At 31.8% G+C, this 14,582-nt stretch overlaps 1 protein-coding gene across 1 annotated transcript; it reads right to left on the bottom strand.

Moving 5' to 3' along the window:
• Positions 1-13,007: 13,007 nt before the first annotated feature.
• Positions 13,008-14,220, bottom strand: BDR25DRAFT_346306 (uncharacterized protein; the record flags this gene model as incomplete). Its single annotated transcript, XM_033694132.1, has 2 exons — positions 13,008-14,141; positions 14,191-14,220. The coding sequence occupies 2 exons, from the start codon at positions 14,218-14,220 to the stop codon at positions 13,008-13,010; spliced, it is 1,164 nt and encodes a 387-aa protein (XP_033542078.1).
• Between the last annotated feature and the right edge of the window lie 362 nt (positions 14,221-14,582).

Genomic DNA, 14,582 nt, shown 5'->3' with positions numbered 1-14,582 from the left:
TTAAAGAAAGAAACATTATTATTAAAAGAAAAAATAGCCTACTAAAGCTCTAATATACGCAGGTTAAACTGTACTATAGAGAAAAAAAGAAAGACAACTTACCTATAACAGATAACCTAGATAAACTAATCCCTATATAAAAAAATCCCCTAAAGAAGAGGAAAAGAGAATAGCTTTATAAAAATGTTACAGAAGCAGAACTAGAGCCTACTATAGACTAAGCCCCTTAGGATAGCAATGCTGCACTAGTGCAAAGGAAAGATATAAATACTAGGAAAAGTAAAAGGTAAAGGAAACCTGCACAAAGTCTAGACTAAGTATTTCTAACCTAAAAGAAGAAGAATAATTAGGCCTTATTTATTAAGCTCTGTACAGACAGTGTAATTACTACACCTAGAAAACTATTTAAGAAATTAGACTATATAGAGATAGACACCCTAATTACTAACAGCACTTTTAAGGTTATAGTGTATAACTTAATAAGGCATAAAGGTTAGATTTTTAACCTCTGCTTTATATAAAAAGTAAAAGGTAAAACAACTTAACTGTATAAGAAATCCTGCCTAGTGTTTACTAGCTACTTAGACAAAGAGAAGGGAGAAATCCTTACCTAGTTACTGTTACAGTATCCTCCCTAGATCCTAGACATAACTGTATTAGACGCGTACTAGAGTATTATTAGTGCACGTCTGACACAAACACAACATAACATAGACATAAACTTAAGCATAAACTGCTTTAACACTAACTAAACCTAGAACAGGCTTAATTTATACCTAAAGCGCTTAAACTTCTAAGCTAAGTATTTAATTACTAATTTCCTTCTAAACTTTTCTATTCCTTACATAATGTCTTATACCTACTATAATACCTTATGTAGTAATTAAACTAGACCTCTGTAAAGCTTTATAACCTTACTTATACATAATTATAACATTATGTTGTGTTAAAACTTTAGCTAAGAATAGCCTCTAAATCTAATTTAATAAGCTTAGTACTTATATAACTCTAAGCTATTAAAGTAAGCTAAAAAGCCTTTTAAAAAGTGCTTACTTTATAAAAAAGCTACTATGTTGTAAGCTTTAAAGCTTTTTAAAAGAACTTTAAAAAATAGCTTTATGTTATTAAGTAGTCTATTTCTGCCTTAACTTTTATTATAGTAGTAGAAACTAAAAACTTACTAGCTTTAAAGCTTACTTAGAAGTCTAAAGATAGCTTAACTTTTTTCTACTTAATACTGCCTATAACTTATAACTTTTCTAACTTAGTAATAAAATCTAACTTACTCTCTAATCTTCTACTATTTAATAGAAAATAAAAAGACTTACCTTTTTTCCTACATAAGCTCTAATATAAACTTAAAGGAAACATAGACTAATTTTCTTTTAAACACTTTTAGTTACTATACACCTACTTTTAACTTAACTATAATATAATAGCCTTAATTAACTTACTAATAGATAAGAATATTATTAACTTAGATTAATTTATAGCATTTTTATAAGTAACTTATAAAAACTTAAATAAAAAGTTAATAGCTTTAAGTTGCCTAAACACTTTATAATAAAAAAAAAAGCTTTACTTTACACTTTACTAAGTTCTACTAACTTGCATCTAATATAGGCCTAAATAAAATAGGTCTAATTATAGCTTTATATAACTCTCTCTTAACTAAACTATAACGCGCTATAGTAGAAGAACCCCTTCTAAACAACTTTAACGCGTATGTAAACCTAATTGCTACCTATAATAATAACATAAGGTTCCTCCCTGTACAAGCCCTAATACGCCCCTAAACTAGCGTAGTTGTAAATAAGGACTCTAATATAATAAAAATTAATTTAAATTATGCTTTAGTTAGTTCTAGAAAGTGTAAAAATTATAAAAAAAAAAGTTAATGCTTTAAGTGTAGTAAGCATAGTTATATTTTTTAAAACTGCTTTATTTCTCTTTTTTAAGTCTATGTAAGTAGCGCTACTAGCACTTATTAAAAATTTTTACTATTTTAATTTTATTTTTATAAGGGCTTTAACTTATATTTAAGCTTTAATTTTTTTTACTACTCTTAACATAGCTACAGCTATAGCAGTAGAAGCCTGCAAAAAGGCTTGTCCTAGGGCTAAGTTGCCCCCTAGGACTAATTTAACACTAGATCTCTACTAACTTATAGGCTAAGTCCTCTACTAATAACTAAAAGTACTAAGTTAATATTTCTATATATTTATAATAAAAAACTATATTAGCTTTAATATAAGCTTTTATTAACTTAAAAGTAAATAGTATAAGTTACATTAATAAAGAACTAGCATGTAAACTAAATCTTTAATTAACACTACTTACTTAAATAATTTACTTAACTAGATTTAATAGAAAACAACTTAAAAAAGGTTCTATCTTTTATACTATAACTATTATAATTACCTACTAACACTATAAGAAGCAGATTAAGCTCTATGTAATAAATATAAAATGTTATAACTTAATTCTAGAATAACTATAGCTATATTAGCATAAAGTTGCTTTTAATTACTAAGAGTAAGTTCTAAACTTTAACTCTTTTTAATGCTAAGATATATGCTTACACTTACACCTAAATAATACTTAAGTAGCACTTAATATAAAAGGTTTCTAGACTTACTTTCTAATAACTTAAAAAAAAACTACTTAAGTAAGGCTAATAAGCTAGGCCTCTTACTAAGATAAGCTATGTAAAATAATTTAATAACTACTTAAACTTAAAAAAAAGAAAGCTTTTAAGAAATCTTTACTTACTTAATTTAAACATAAACTAGAACTTAAACAGTAAATAGACATCTGCTATATAGAACCTGCCCTATTTATAACCTTAGCTTAATAACTAAATTATAAAATCTATGTAGTTATAATTTCTAATATAGACTAAGCTCTAGCTCTTTAAAAACACACTAACTTAAAAATAATAGTTTTTTAAGACTACTATAACTTATTATATGTTTTTTTCTAAGATAAGTCTAATAAGCTTTTAATATAATGTTTATATAATTACTAAATAACCTTTAAGCCTAGTAAACAACCTAGTTATAGGCTACTATATAGAATGTTACTAAACAAATTAAAAGTGCTCTAAAAATACCTTAATAAAAACTTAAAAAAAAGGTTTATTTAAGCTAGCTCTTTACTAGTAGTGTTACTTATACTATTTATAAAGAAACCTAGAAGTAGGCTTTAATTTTATGTTAACTACTAAAGACTAAACACTATTACTATTAAAAACTAATACTTAATTCCTTTTTTATAAAAAACCTTAAGCTAACTAAGTAAAGTAAAGTATTTTATAAAGTTAAATATTATTACTACCTTTAATAAGCTAAGAATAGTAAAGAGTAATAAGTAGCTAATAGCGTTTTAGACCTAATATAGACTATTTAAGTACCTAGTAATGCCCTTTAGCTTAGCTAACACGCCTAGTACTTTTTAACATTTTATAAATAACTTACTCTAACCCTACCTAGACATGTTCTGCACTATGTATATTAACAACATTCTAATCTACAGTAATAGCCTTTTAGAGCATAAACAGCATGTACGCCTAGTGCTAAAGGCTATAGAAGAAGTAAGTCTGCAACTTAACATAAACAAATGCAAGTTTTACTAATTAAAAGTTATATATTTAGAATATATAATCTTTATAAATAGCATTTAAATAGACTCTATTAAGGTTTAGACTATGCTAGATTAGTAATACCTAAAAAACATAAAAGATATTTAAGCTTTTATAAAATTTACTAACTTTTACTAATAATTTATTAATAACTTTTTATAGTAAGTAAGCTTTATAATTACACTTACTAAAAAAAAAATTTAATTTAACTTTAACTTAAATTACTAATAGTCTTTTAACTAGCTAAATAAAGCCTTTACTAAAGCTTTAATACTTTACTACTTTAACTTTAAACTACTAATACTTATAGAAGCTAATGCCTTAGACTATATAGTAGCAGAAGTTCTCTTCTAGACTAAGCTAGATAGAACTATTAGGCCTATTACATATTTCTTAAAAAGAATAAGTTCTATAGAAGGTAATTATAAAATTTATAATAAAAAATTACTTACTATAGTACACTACTTTAAATAATAGCAACCTAAACTAGAAGGTGTAGCGCATCTAATATAGGTTCTATTTAACTATAAGAACTTATAGTACTTTATAACTATAAAATAACTTAGCTACTAATAAGCCTATTAGTTTAAATACCTATTTTATTTTAATTTTAAGATTACTTATTATTCTAGTTAAGATAGAGAGAAACTAGATGCCTTTATAAGGTAATTCTAAAACATCCTTACTTAGAAAAAAGTGTAAAAGGCTTAACACTAAACTCTACTTTAACCTAAGCTATTTTTAAACCTTAACTTAAATAAAATTAATTAATTAATTAATTAAATTATTACTAATAAGTATTTAAATAATAAATTTATTTAAAAAACTTTAAACCTGCTCTAAAACAGCGCTAGTTAGTTAAAGAAGGTAACACTAGCTAACTATAAAAACTAAAATAGTAAGCTATATTACTATAACTAACTTATAATTCTTAATTTTAATAAACTAAGAATTAAACTACTCTAAATTATACACAACTTGCCTGTTAGAGGACACCTAGGCAGAGAAAAGACTCTTAACCTACTGCAGAGAGAGTACTACTAGCCCTGCATGTTCTATACTATACGCTAATACATATTATGTTGCTATACTTACTATAAAGTAAAAGCCTTTTAAGAAAGGTATAATAGCCTACTTAAACTACTTTTAATCCCTAAATAAGCTTAAAAAGACATATTAATTAATTTTATTATAAACCTACCTCTATTTAAAGGGTACATAAATATTATAGTAGTTGTTAATTACTTAACTAAGTATTAACACTTAATACTATGTTCCTTTATAACTGCCCCTAATATAGCCTAGTTATTCTACTAATACATATAAGTTTACTATAGCCTACCTAATATAATTATATTAAATAGAGGTACATAGTTTGTCTTAGCCTTCTAGAATAAACTCTGTAAATAGCTCTAAATTATTTTTTATCTATTTATAGCTTTTTACCTAGAGACTAACAGCTAGACTAAGAATATAAACACTATAATAAAATAAGTCTTATAAGTGTACATAAACTACTAGTAGAATAACTAGGTAAAATAGTTAGCTATAGCATAGTTTAAAGCTAATAACATAATATTTAAATTAACATAAGTATCTCTATTTTTAGTAAACTATAAATACTACTTTTAAATAAAATTTAAACTACTTTTAAATACCCCTTAACTAACTTATTAATTTATATAAGTAATAAATGTAAATAGACTTATTAATAAAATCTAAAATATATCTAAATATATTTATAAAGAGCTTATATAAGCTTAAGCTTTTTAATAAAAGTATATAAACTAATTTTAAACCCTTGCCCCTGTGTATGCAGCTAGTAAGAAGGTCTAGCTAGACACTAGAAATATCTAAATAAACTAATAATTAAAGAAACTTAATTAAAAAAACTTTAGCCCTTTTATAGTAGCTTATATAGTCTTATTACATGCTTACTAATTAATTCTACCTAATAGCATAAAGATACACCCTGTGTTCTATATATTATTGCTGCGCTAAGCAGCTTTTAAATCTAACTATCTACCTAGACAGCTAAACCTGCTACTTAAACTTATTATTATAAACAATAAACTAGAATATGTTATAAAAGATGTTAAATAGATTTAGTTTAATAAGAAAAAACATATCTATAAATACTTTATAAAATAGACTAGATATAACAAACTGTTGTAGGAACTTATAAAAGCCTTGTTAAAAAAACTCTATAGTAACTTAATTTTACGCTTAATACTTATTTAAACTAAACCTATACTCTAATAAAGACAACTTAATGCTAGAACTACTAATGTAAAGGATTTTCTTCCTAATAAGGGGGGAGGTACTGTTACAGTATCCTCCCTAGATCCTAGACATAACTATATTAGATGTGTACTAGAGTATTATTAGTGCATGTCTAACATAAATATAACATAATATAGACATAAACTTAAGCATAAACTGCCTTAACACTAACTAAACTTAAAATAGGCTTAATTTATACTTAAAGCGCTTAGACTTTTAAGCTAAGTATTTAATTACTAATTTTTTTTTAAACTTTTTTATTTCTCACATAACGTCTTGTACCTACTATAATACCTTACGTAGTAATTAAACTAGACCTCTGTGAAGCTCTATAACCTTACTTATGCATAATTATAATAGTTACTAACTATCTAGAGAATAAGCTAGAGACTACTTCTAGCTATAAGAGTAAGCCTAAGAGCTATGTACAAAATGCATTTTAAACTGTGTAATATTACACAAGCATACATCTAATTAACAGATAAGCTTATGCGCACGCTATACACAAAGCTACTAAAGAAGATGCGCTAGAGCTTTCTACTAAATATAATACTCTAGGTTATACAACCTTTATATAGAGCTGCTAAATTAGGACTATATTAGTTTAAAACATATTATAACTACTATAAAAAAAAGCTATGTATGCACATCTTTTTATACAACCTCTACTTTTTAATTACTAATAAAGAAGAGCACACTTTTAGTATTACTAGCCTATAAATAAATAACACTTTAAGCATTATAATAAAAGATTTTATGCAAAAAGAAAAAAAAAACTATAAAAAGTAAAGTTTTATATAAAAAGTAAAACTATTTTAGTAAAAAAGCAGCTTATTAAGTTTAATAGTAAAAAAATTAAACTTACACATAACATAGTAGTTTTTACTTAGAAAAGATAAGTAAGCTACTTTTATATAATTAACCTAAAAAATAAGGATGCTGCATAATAATATATTAAGTAATATATAAAAAGAGTATATATTGCATTTATGTGTTAACTAGAGGCAGCATTTAACCTTTTTATTACTGCACAAACTATAGACCTTTTACATAATAACATTAACACACTTAACATATAAATCTAATAGTAGATAGATAATAGTAAGCATAGTCTTACTTTTTTACTATTATAGCTTAATTATGTAAAGCTGTTTATTTTTATAAATAGATTATTTACTAATAATAAAAACTTTAGCTTATAGCTAGAATTTTTAATTATATTAAGTAATAAAAACTATATAAAGTAAAGTAACTACTTTAAAATACTAGGCAACATTATATACTAGAATTCTACTAAGTGTAAAAAAGTAACTAGAAGTGTTTTTATTAGTAAACTATATAAAATAGTTAAAAAGTTTAATAATGTAATTACACTTAGTATAACTTTATAGTAAATTATATAAACACTTAAACTACTACTAATTTTAGTAGTAATTTATATAGATTTAAAGTTTCTATATAATTACCTTATTAAGCTAGGCACTACTAGTAAAAAGTAACTTATAATTAACATTATATTACTCTATAAATTATATAAGAAAAGGGAAATTACTAAAATTAAGTAAATTAATAGTAAAAATAATTTAGTAAATATATATATAAAAAAAACACTAAACTAAGCTTTTTAATTACTAGTTCTAACTAACTACCTCTCTGTCTAAATAGAAGCATTTATAGACTAGCTAGATCCTGTGTGTAAAGATGCCTTAAACTAACTAGACTAATAACATCTTTATATAAAGCCTATTTTTTTTTATTTTGTTTTATTTTTTTTTATATTATATATAATTATCTTTTTTATTATAAGGATCTGTTACTACTAGCACTGTATAAAAAAAAAAAAGAGCTAAAGAATTATATAGTAAAGCTTAAAAAGTAAAAGATAAAAAAAAGAAAAGCTATTTACATAGTATAACTAGCCTATTTTAATATATAGTATTACTAAGGTAAGTCTTAATAAATAAAGTAAAGTAAAAGTAAAACATAATTAGATAGACTTATACAGACAGAAGGGAAGTAACGCGTACAGAAGGTAACTCTTTAGATAAAAAGAAAAGTTGCTAGTGTCTGTACATAGCAGCAGCGTTGCGGCCTAGATACAAGCAATTGCGCACAAGCAGGATCACATATCTATGTCACATAATGCTTGTGCGTAAACCTCTATGCGTAAACATCTAGATATCCCCCTTTTCCTCTGTACAGAGGAAAGATAAGAGTAATAGAACTAGAAACATGTTACTTTTACCTTACCTACCTTGTACACTATGCACACTGTACACTACTCTTACTCTTGCTACTTAAGTGCTTATACCATAAGCAGCTAGCTGTCAGAGCCTATTTAACAATAGCACTAGATAACCTTTATAAGCTAATTCTACAGCTAAATTATAAAGGCTAAGTAATAAAAAAAAGTAAGTAATTATTAAGACTATACTTAAGCTATATGCGTAAGAAATTTCCCTTTAGATAGCATTTATAGCTAATATAGCTAATTCTTTGCACGCTAAGCATAATCTAGGCTATGTTTACATAAACTAGCCTAGTATGTTTATAAAGTGTTATTTAAAGCTTAAAGTAAAGTTTTAAGTATAAGTATAGTTAAAAAATATTTAGCTAATTATAAACCTTATTTTACTAAAGTTATATATGTTATTATTCTAAATACTATACTTAGCTTTAATATTCTTTATAAGGCTAAATGTAAGGACGGAGCTCTGTACCACTACGCCAATACAACTAAAAGGTGCGAATAATCAACCAACGTTGATTTTCAGGTGCAGAATAGTATATATACCTGTCGCACGTAAGCGCCATCTCAGCCTTACACTAAACTTACTTTAAATTACTCTAAAACTTTTATAAAAAGCTTTTTTATAGTTATACTTACACTTAAATATTACTTTAAGCTTTAAATAACACTTTATAAATGTACTAGGCTAGTTTATATAAACATAGCCTAGATTATGCTTAGTGTGTAAAGAATTAGCTATATTAGCTATAAATACTATCTAAGAGGAAATTCTTTACGCATATAGCTTAAGTATAGTCTTAATAATTACCTAGTTTTTTTTATTACTTAGCCTTTATAATTTAGCTATAAAATTAGCTTGTAAAAGTTATCTAGTACTATAGTTATTTATTATTTTTTATAAAACTTTACATATAGCTATAGTATATTTTTTTAAAAGTTTTATATTTTATTTAAAAGCTTAAAGTGTAAGCTATATTTAACATTCTTTTAGCGCGTCTAAGTAGTGTTATAGGGAATGTATTAGTGTAAAAAAGGTGGTTTAGTAGGGTCTTAGTAAAAGTAAGCAACTTAGGTGTGTAAGCAACTTGCCTGTGAAGTACGTTATAGACTATTTTCTATTATAGAGTTATCTATCTACGCATTTTACTGTCTTACAGGCCTTATCTAGTTAATTAGATTCCTTTATTGTTAGTTTTATAAGCTATAGAAGTTAAAAGCTCTTTACACTATGTCTCTTACCTTATTTTATAATAGTACACTGTCTGTAGCTAAAGATTAATTAGAGTAATATATAGCTATTAGACTTATAAATATGTGTCGCCCTTAGCATAATTAGACTACTAGGTAAAGAATAAGGCTACATTGTAAAGTAATTATACACTATTTAAAATGTAACCTTATAGCGCAGATGTAAAGACGGAGCTCGGTACCACTGCGCCAATACAACCAAAAAGGTGCGAATAATCAACCAACGGTTGATTATTGCGTACAGAATAGTATATATACCCGTCGCACGTAAGCGCCATCTCGGCCTTACAGCAGATATAACACTTTTAAAAGAGTAAGGTAAGGTAATCTAACTCTAGCTCTGCTGTTAGTGTTACAAGTAGACTTTTTCTACTTTATTACTAAAAAGATTTAGTTATCTTATAGCTTATTAAACCTTAATTTTATGTCTCTAGAGACGTATAGTCTTAGCTGTTTTAACTAGACTATAGTGTACTTTAATTAAATTGTACTACTTGTATAGATCACCAAAGCTGTAACAGTTACAATACGTACGCCTACCTCTCCTCCTCCCTGTTGTACGAACGTACACAAAATCTCACCCGTACAGGCCTCAAAATCTCCCAATCGTACAGTACTACCCCTCGTTGGAAGCCCTGCTTATGCCACGCTTAGGAACATGAATTTTCTAAGTGTCCATATCAAATATCCTTGATGTCGTCGTCTCGGCGATTAAGTAAGCGCATTGGCGAGTGTTTGTCTAAGATGATGATATAAATAGAAGGCTAGACGAATTGATCCAGACGGGAGAAGATGCACAGAACCACTCCTTAATTGATTCAACAGAGTTCTTAGGGATCCAAGAAGGAGACCATTCCTGTATTCCATCTGTGGCAGTAAAACTCGGCGTTAATATGACTGAACCTTATCTTCTTTCATATTCCGATCAGAACCGTTTTACATCATGCGGATAGACTAAGAGGTTTCCGGACATGTATACTGTTTGGCTCGGCTTATACTACCTTTTTAGCTAGAAATCATAGAGGTAGAGAAAATTAAATGTTCCGTTTGGGTTGAGCGCTCCGGGAGAAGCCTTATGGCAGGTACCGATTGGAAACTTTTTATGGAGTGTTTATGCAGTGCTAGTTGCGAAAGGGAAACAGGTCCAGATAGTTGAAAATTTTCGGTCAGAGCTAAACATCCTAAGGCTTCTTTGTTAGATCAAGAGGCACCTTAGGGCGTTGGAGGTAGATAGTTAGATAGTTCAAAGAAATTCGGAAAGTTACTGTCAAGTGATTTCTTTAAATTTTCGCCAAAAGAGCTATATTACCATTAAAGGGGACATTTTTCTCGTCAAGGTTGTTACACGCGAGCTTCTATAAGGCGAGAAAGCAGGCCATGGTGGCAAGGAATCCTCAGGTACGGGCCTTCATACCATGATCATCTATAATGCTTATTAACTCCGGTTTTGGCAGAAATCATAGCATCTCTTTTAGAGGCTCAACAAGTAGGTAAGTTATATCATACTCTTCTAGCCACTCCTGTGTTGGAATGAGTGGTTACAGCAGAGGAGATACTAATCCAACATAACATCTTTTACAAGTATTCAAAGAGACAGTCACACAGCCCACCGTTGCGAATTTTAGTTTTAATTTTAATTTCCACCTCTTTAGGGGCCAGTACATAGAATCTACACAGGAATTTACTCAACTAGAGAATCCAAAACGTAATTGTGAAAGTCGGCTGTCTGGGGTCCGGAAATGATGCAAGCAAGGGCAAGATATATCGCCAAAGGAGAGGGCGAGTCATGCGGGCTTCTAAATCTCTGTATGGGAAACCGTCGTTAGAGCTGAAGATATGCGATTCTGCTAGCGACATGAATCATGGATCTAGATCGATAGTCAGATTCTTTTACTATCTCGGACGTATGAGTTCAGGTTACCGAGTTCTAGTATCTTGTCAGGAAGTAACGGGTTCCAGACAACACCATGGCATGCTTCGCTTCAAAGCCCATACTTGGATGAAGTTCACACCCCGGGATGAATCAAAGCAAGTCTCTTAACAAGGCCGAAAGGAATATATATATATTTCAAAGTCCTACGGGTGAAAGGCGTGTATTACCATTGAATGCACGGTTTTAATCCAGAGATTCCAGTCCTTTATTTAAAATCTGTCGGGAAGATTGAAATGGCTTAATGAGCGTGGCTCTTTGGGCACGAGGAGTCTCATCAAACGCCTTAAAAAAATTAATTTTCAACGAGGGGTTTTATACCAGAGTTGAGTTTACCAAGCTTCGGAAGCTATAGGTAAGAAGGGATCTGATCTACCATGCAGACACTGGTACGCAAACGCCGAGTACGGGGATTTACAAATTCTAGAACGAGAGGTGTATACATATTGCTGGTCGTTATTATACAGACTCTCGAGCCCACCATAATGGATTGGGCGAGAAACTGCAGGCCTAGGGACATATAGCATGTCGAGTTTGTGTTTATCCATTAATGGCGGATAACAATCAAGTGAAATCTACTCTCACACAAAGCTTTTTCCGGATTTGATCTTGAGTTGCGCAGGGGTGCAACGTGAGCAATGAGTAAGCAACTTGAGTTATGGCTGAGCAAGCCTGAGCTCGCCGTGAGCAAACGCGAGCTAGCGTGATTATACCTAATTCGTGCCTGAGCTCGCTGTGAGCGAACATGAGCCAGCGTGATTGTGCCTGATTTCCTCCCTGAGCAGCATGAAGAGGGCCTGAATTTGGGCCCCCCATTAGTCTGTAGGGATGTATGAGGTGTCGGGAACTGACTGGTCCCATTTTCGGGACACAACGTTCCGTGGCTTAGCTCTTTGACCCCTATGCCGGCTGTGGAGGTTTGAATTAGTTGAATTCAGGGACACATAAAGACTTCATTGATTTACTGGAGATCTCTAGCTACGCTACCATGAGCCCTTAGTAATGATTCCGCCATGGGAATTGTTGAGTTGTTGAGAAACGCCACCACGACGATTCTGCTGGCGCAAGTTGTCAGCTACACCTCCTGAGCTCGCGCCACGTCTGGCATCGCCATGATCTAGGAGCCATCCAAGGCATGGAACCCTCACAATGTGTGTGTGTGTGTGTGTGTATGTGCACGTGTGTCTGTAATAATGTTGTGTTATAGTAAAAGAGAGTGTTCTCCCATTCTTGTTTATCTAAAGGAGAGTCGCCTTAGGTATTTATGAGTGAGATCAGATTACTAAGAAGACCCATATAAAAGTAAGTACCTAGAATGTACTGCTGCCTGGAGTGTCTCAGTTGCCTACAGTAGCTGAATTAGGTAAGTCACGTGCTCAATCTGTGACATACCTAGCTACTCTGCCAAGCTATGGCGCCGTGGCGCGGAGTCCGTTTCCTATGTGATGATTCGATCGAATCAGCAAACTGTGATGATGATCCTTGTGAAGCGTGCAGGTGGCGCTAAGGAGTAAAAGGGTAAGCGCGGTAATACCCTCTGTACTGTAAAGAGTGTTGTTCCTGTCTTGCTAATCCTAAGCCTTTGGAAATGTTTAAATACACAATAGACCCCTGTCCTCACGTGCAGCTATTCCTGACACCTCCCATGTTTGAGGCTACTTCGTTTTCAAGGCGAACTCGACCGCAAACCGTCTCTCTCCGTCTGTCTGAGATAGCACAGCCTCCTTTCGAACATCCAGACGACTATAAAACCATGCCGCAGAGCAGAACAGAACAGAATGAATCGCCGCCGTGAGAATAAGAATGAGATTGAACACCAAGGGCTTCTCAAGCTCAAGCCGGACGCCTTGTACTGGAGCGTGACCCTGAACAACAACTTTTGGATTTGTCTGCGCTGCAGCCGCAACTACACCAATGGCAAATCTTGAGATTAGATCTGCCATCCCTGTGGCGCTGTTGTTCTGAGACTCTCCGAAAGGAAGGCCGTTATTGTAGGACATGAACTGGTCTCTTCTTCCGATTTCAAGCATCCCTTGATGTACCTGTCCTGAGAGGGCTATTGCTTGTGCGGCTACAATAGCGTTCGTATCGGACAAGTTTGTGGTTGCAGCTGATACTGTTATATTGCAGTCGTAATAGTAGAATGGTTTGGATGAAGGATCTGAGCCTGGTGCTGGCGGCCCCGTTGCCGCTTCGATGACTTTAACAACGCCACACCTTGGGCCACAATTTGCGCGGGGTTCGTCTAGAATTGGATTAGTGAGATAGAAGATCGACTCTTGCAAACCGGCCAAAGGAGGGAAAAAGACGATTTCTCCGGTATTTGTGATGGTGATGATTTGGAGACGTTCGGTGCTGTTTAATGTGAAGGCGGGAGTTTGACAAACGCCAGATACATTAACAGTGTGTTCCGTATACATCGAGATTGAACTTGAATCAGCAGATGAGCTAGCAGAACCTGACTTTAGTGGCGCACTATCAAGAAAGTTGTATTGCCAATGGTCCGATGCGTTCCAGAATACGGCGGGACTAAACGCCTCTGGTCTGTCTTTCAAAGGTTTTGATGGCAGATTGCTATAATTATAACTGCTTGCAATATCCCCCAGTATATGGGCAGCAAAGAGTTCGGGAAGAGCTCCATGTAGGTCGGAGAATCGACCAGAGTGTGACGCATATACGGACATGTTTGGAACCAGCATGTTACCAATGCTACTGTCTCGAAAAAGGTTCGTTTGGCCCGGATTTGCTGACCAGGTTAGACTCAAGGTGGCAATTCCTGTTTGAGCAATCTGTAGGTTGTTAATGTACGGACTATTCGGATGAACGAAGACAACATACAATGTTCAGTAACAACCAGAGCATACCCATGATTATGACTAGAATCTCCCGTGATACGAAGATGAGTCGAGTAAGTTCTGTCAGGCTATCACATCCGAGGATCAACTCTTCCTAATGGTCACACGTGAGCAGGCGAAAAGTCTTATGAAACCCGTATACTCTACCTCATGAGGTGATCTCCTTTTAGCGCCCAAAAGCGACCACCTCAGATCGAGCGTAATGCCCTTCAATCCACTGGCGATATTTAAACCCATGATGATACTCAACGCAATCACTATTGCATCAAAAAGTGACTTTGTCCTTGGACTGAAGACTTGACCATTGTAGTGCCGGACCAAGACGTTGAAGGCCAACACAACAAGCCATGATATGACGCATTTGAATAGCCCCAG

This window comes from Lindgomyces ingoldianus (assembly GCF_010093535.1).
Source record: "Lindgomyces ingoldianus strain ATCC 200398 unplaced genomic scaffold BDR25scaffold_40, whole genome shotgun sequence".
Classification (NCBI taxonomy): domain Eukaryota; kingdom Fungi; phylum Ascomycota; class Dothideomycetes; order Pleosporales; family Lindgomycetaceae; genus Lindgomyces; species Lindgomyces ingoldianus.
The sequence above is the reverse complement of the archived record's forward strand: the minus strand, read 5'-3'. Positions and strand labels throughout refer to the sequence as shown.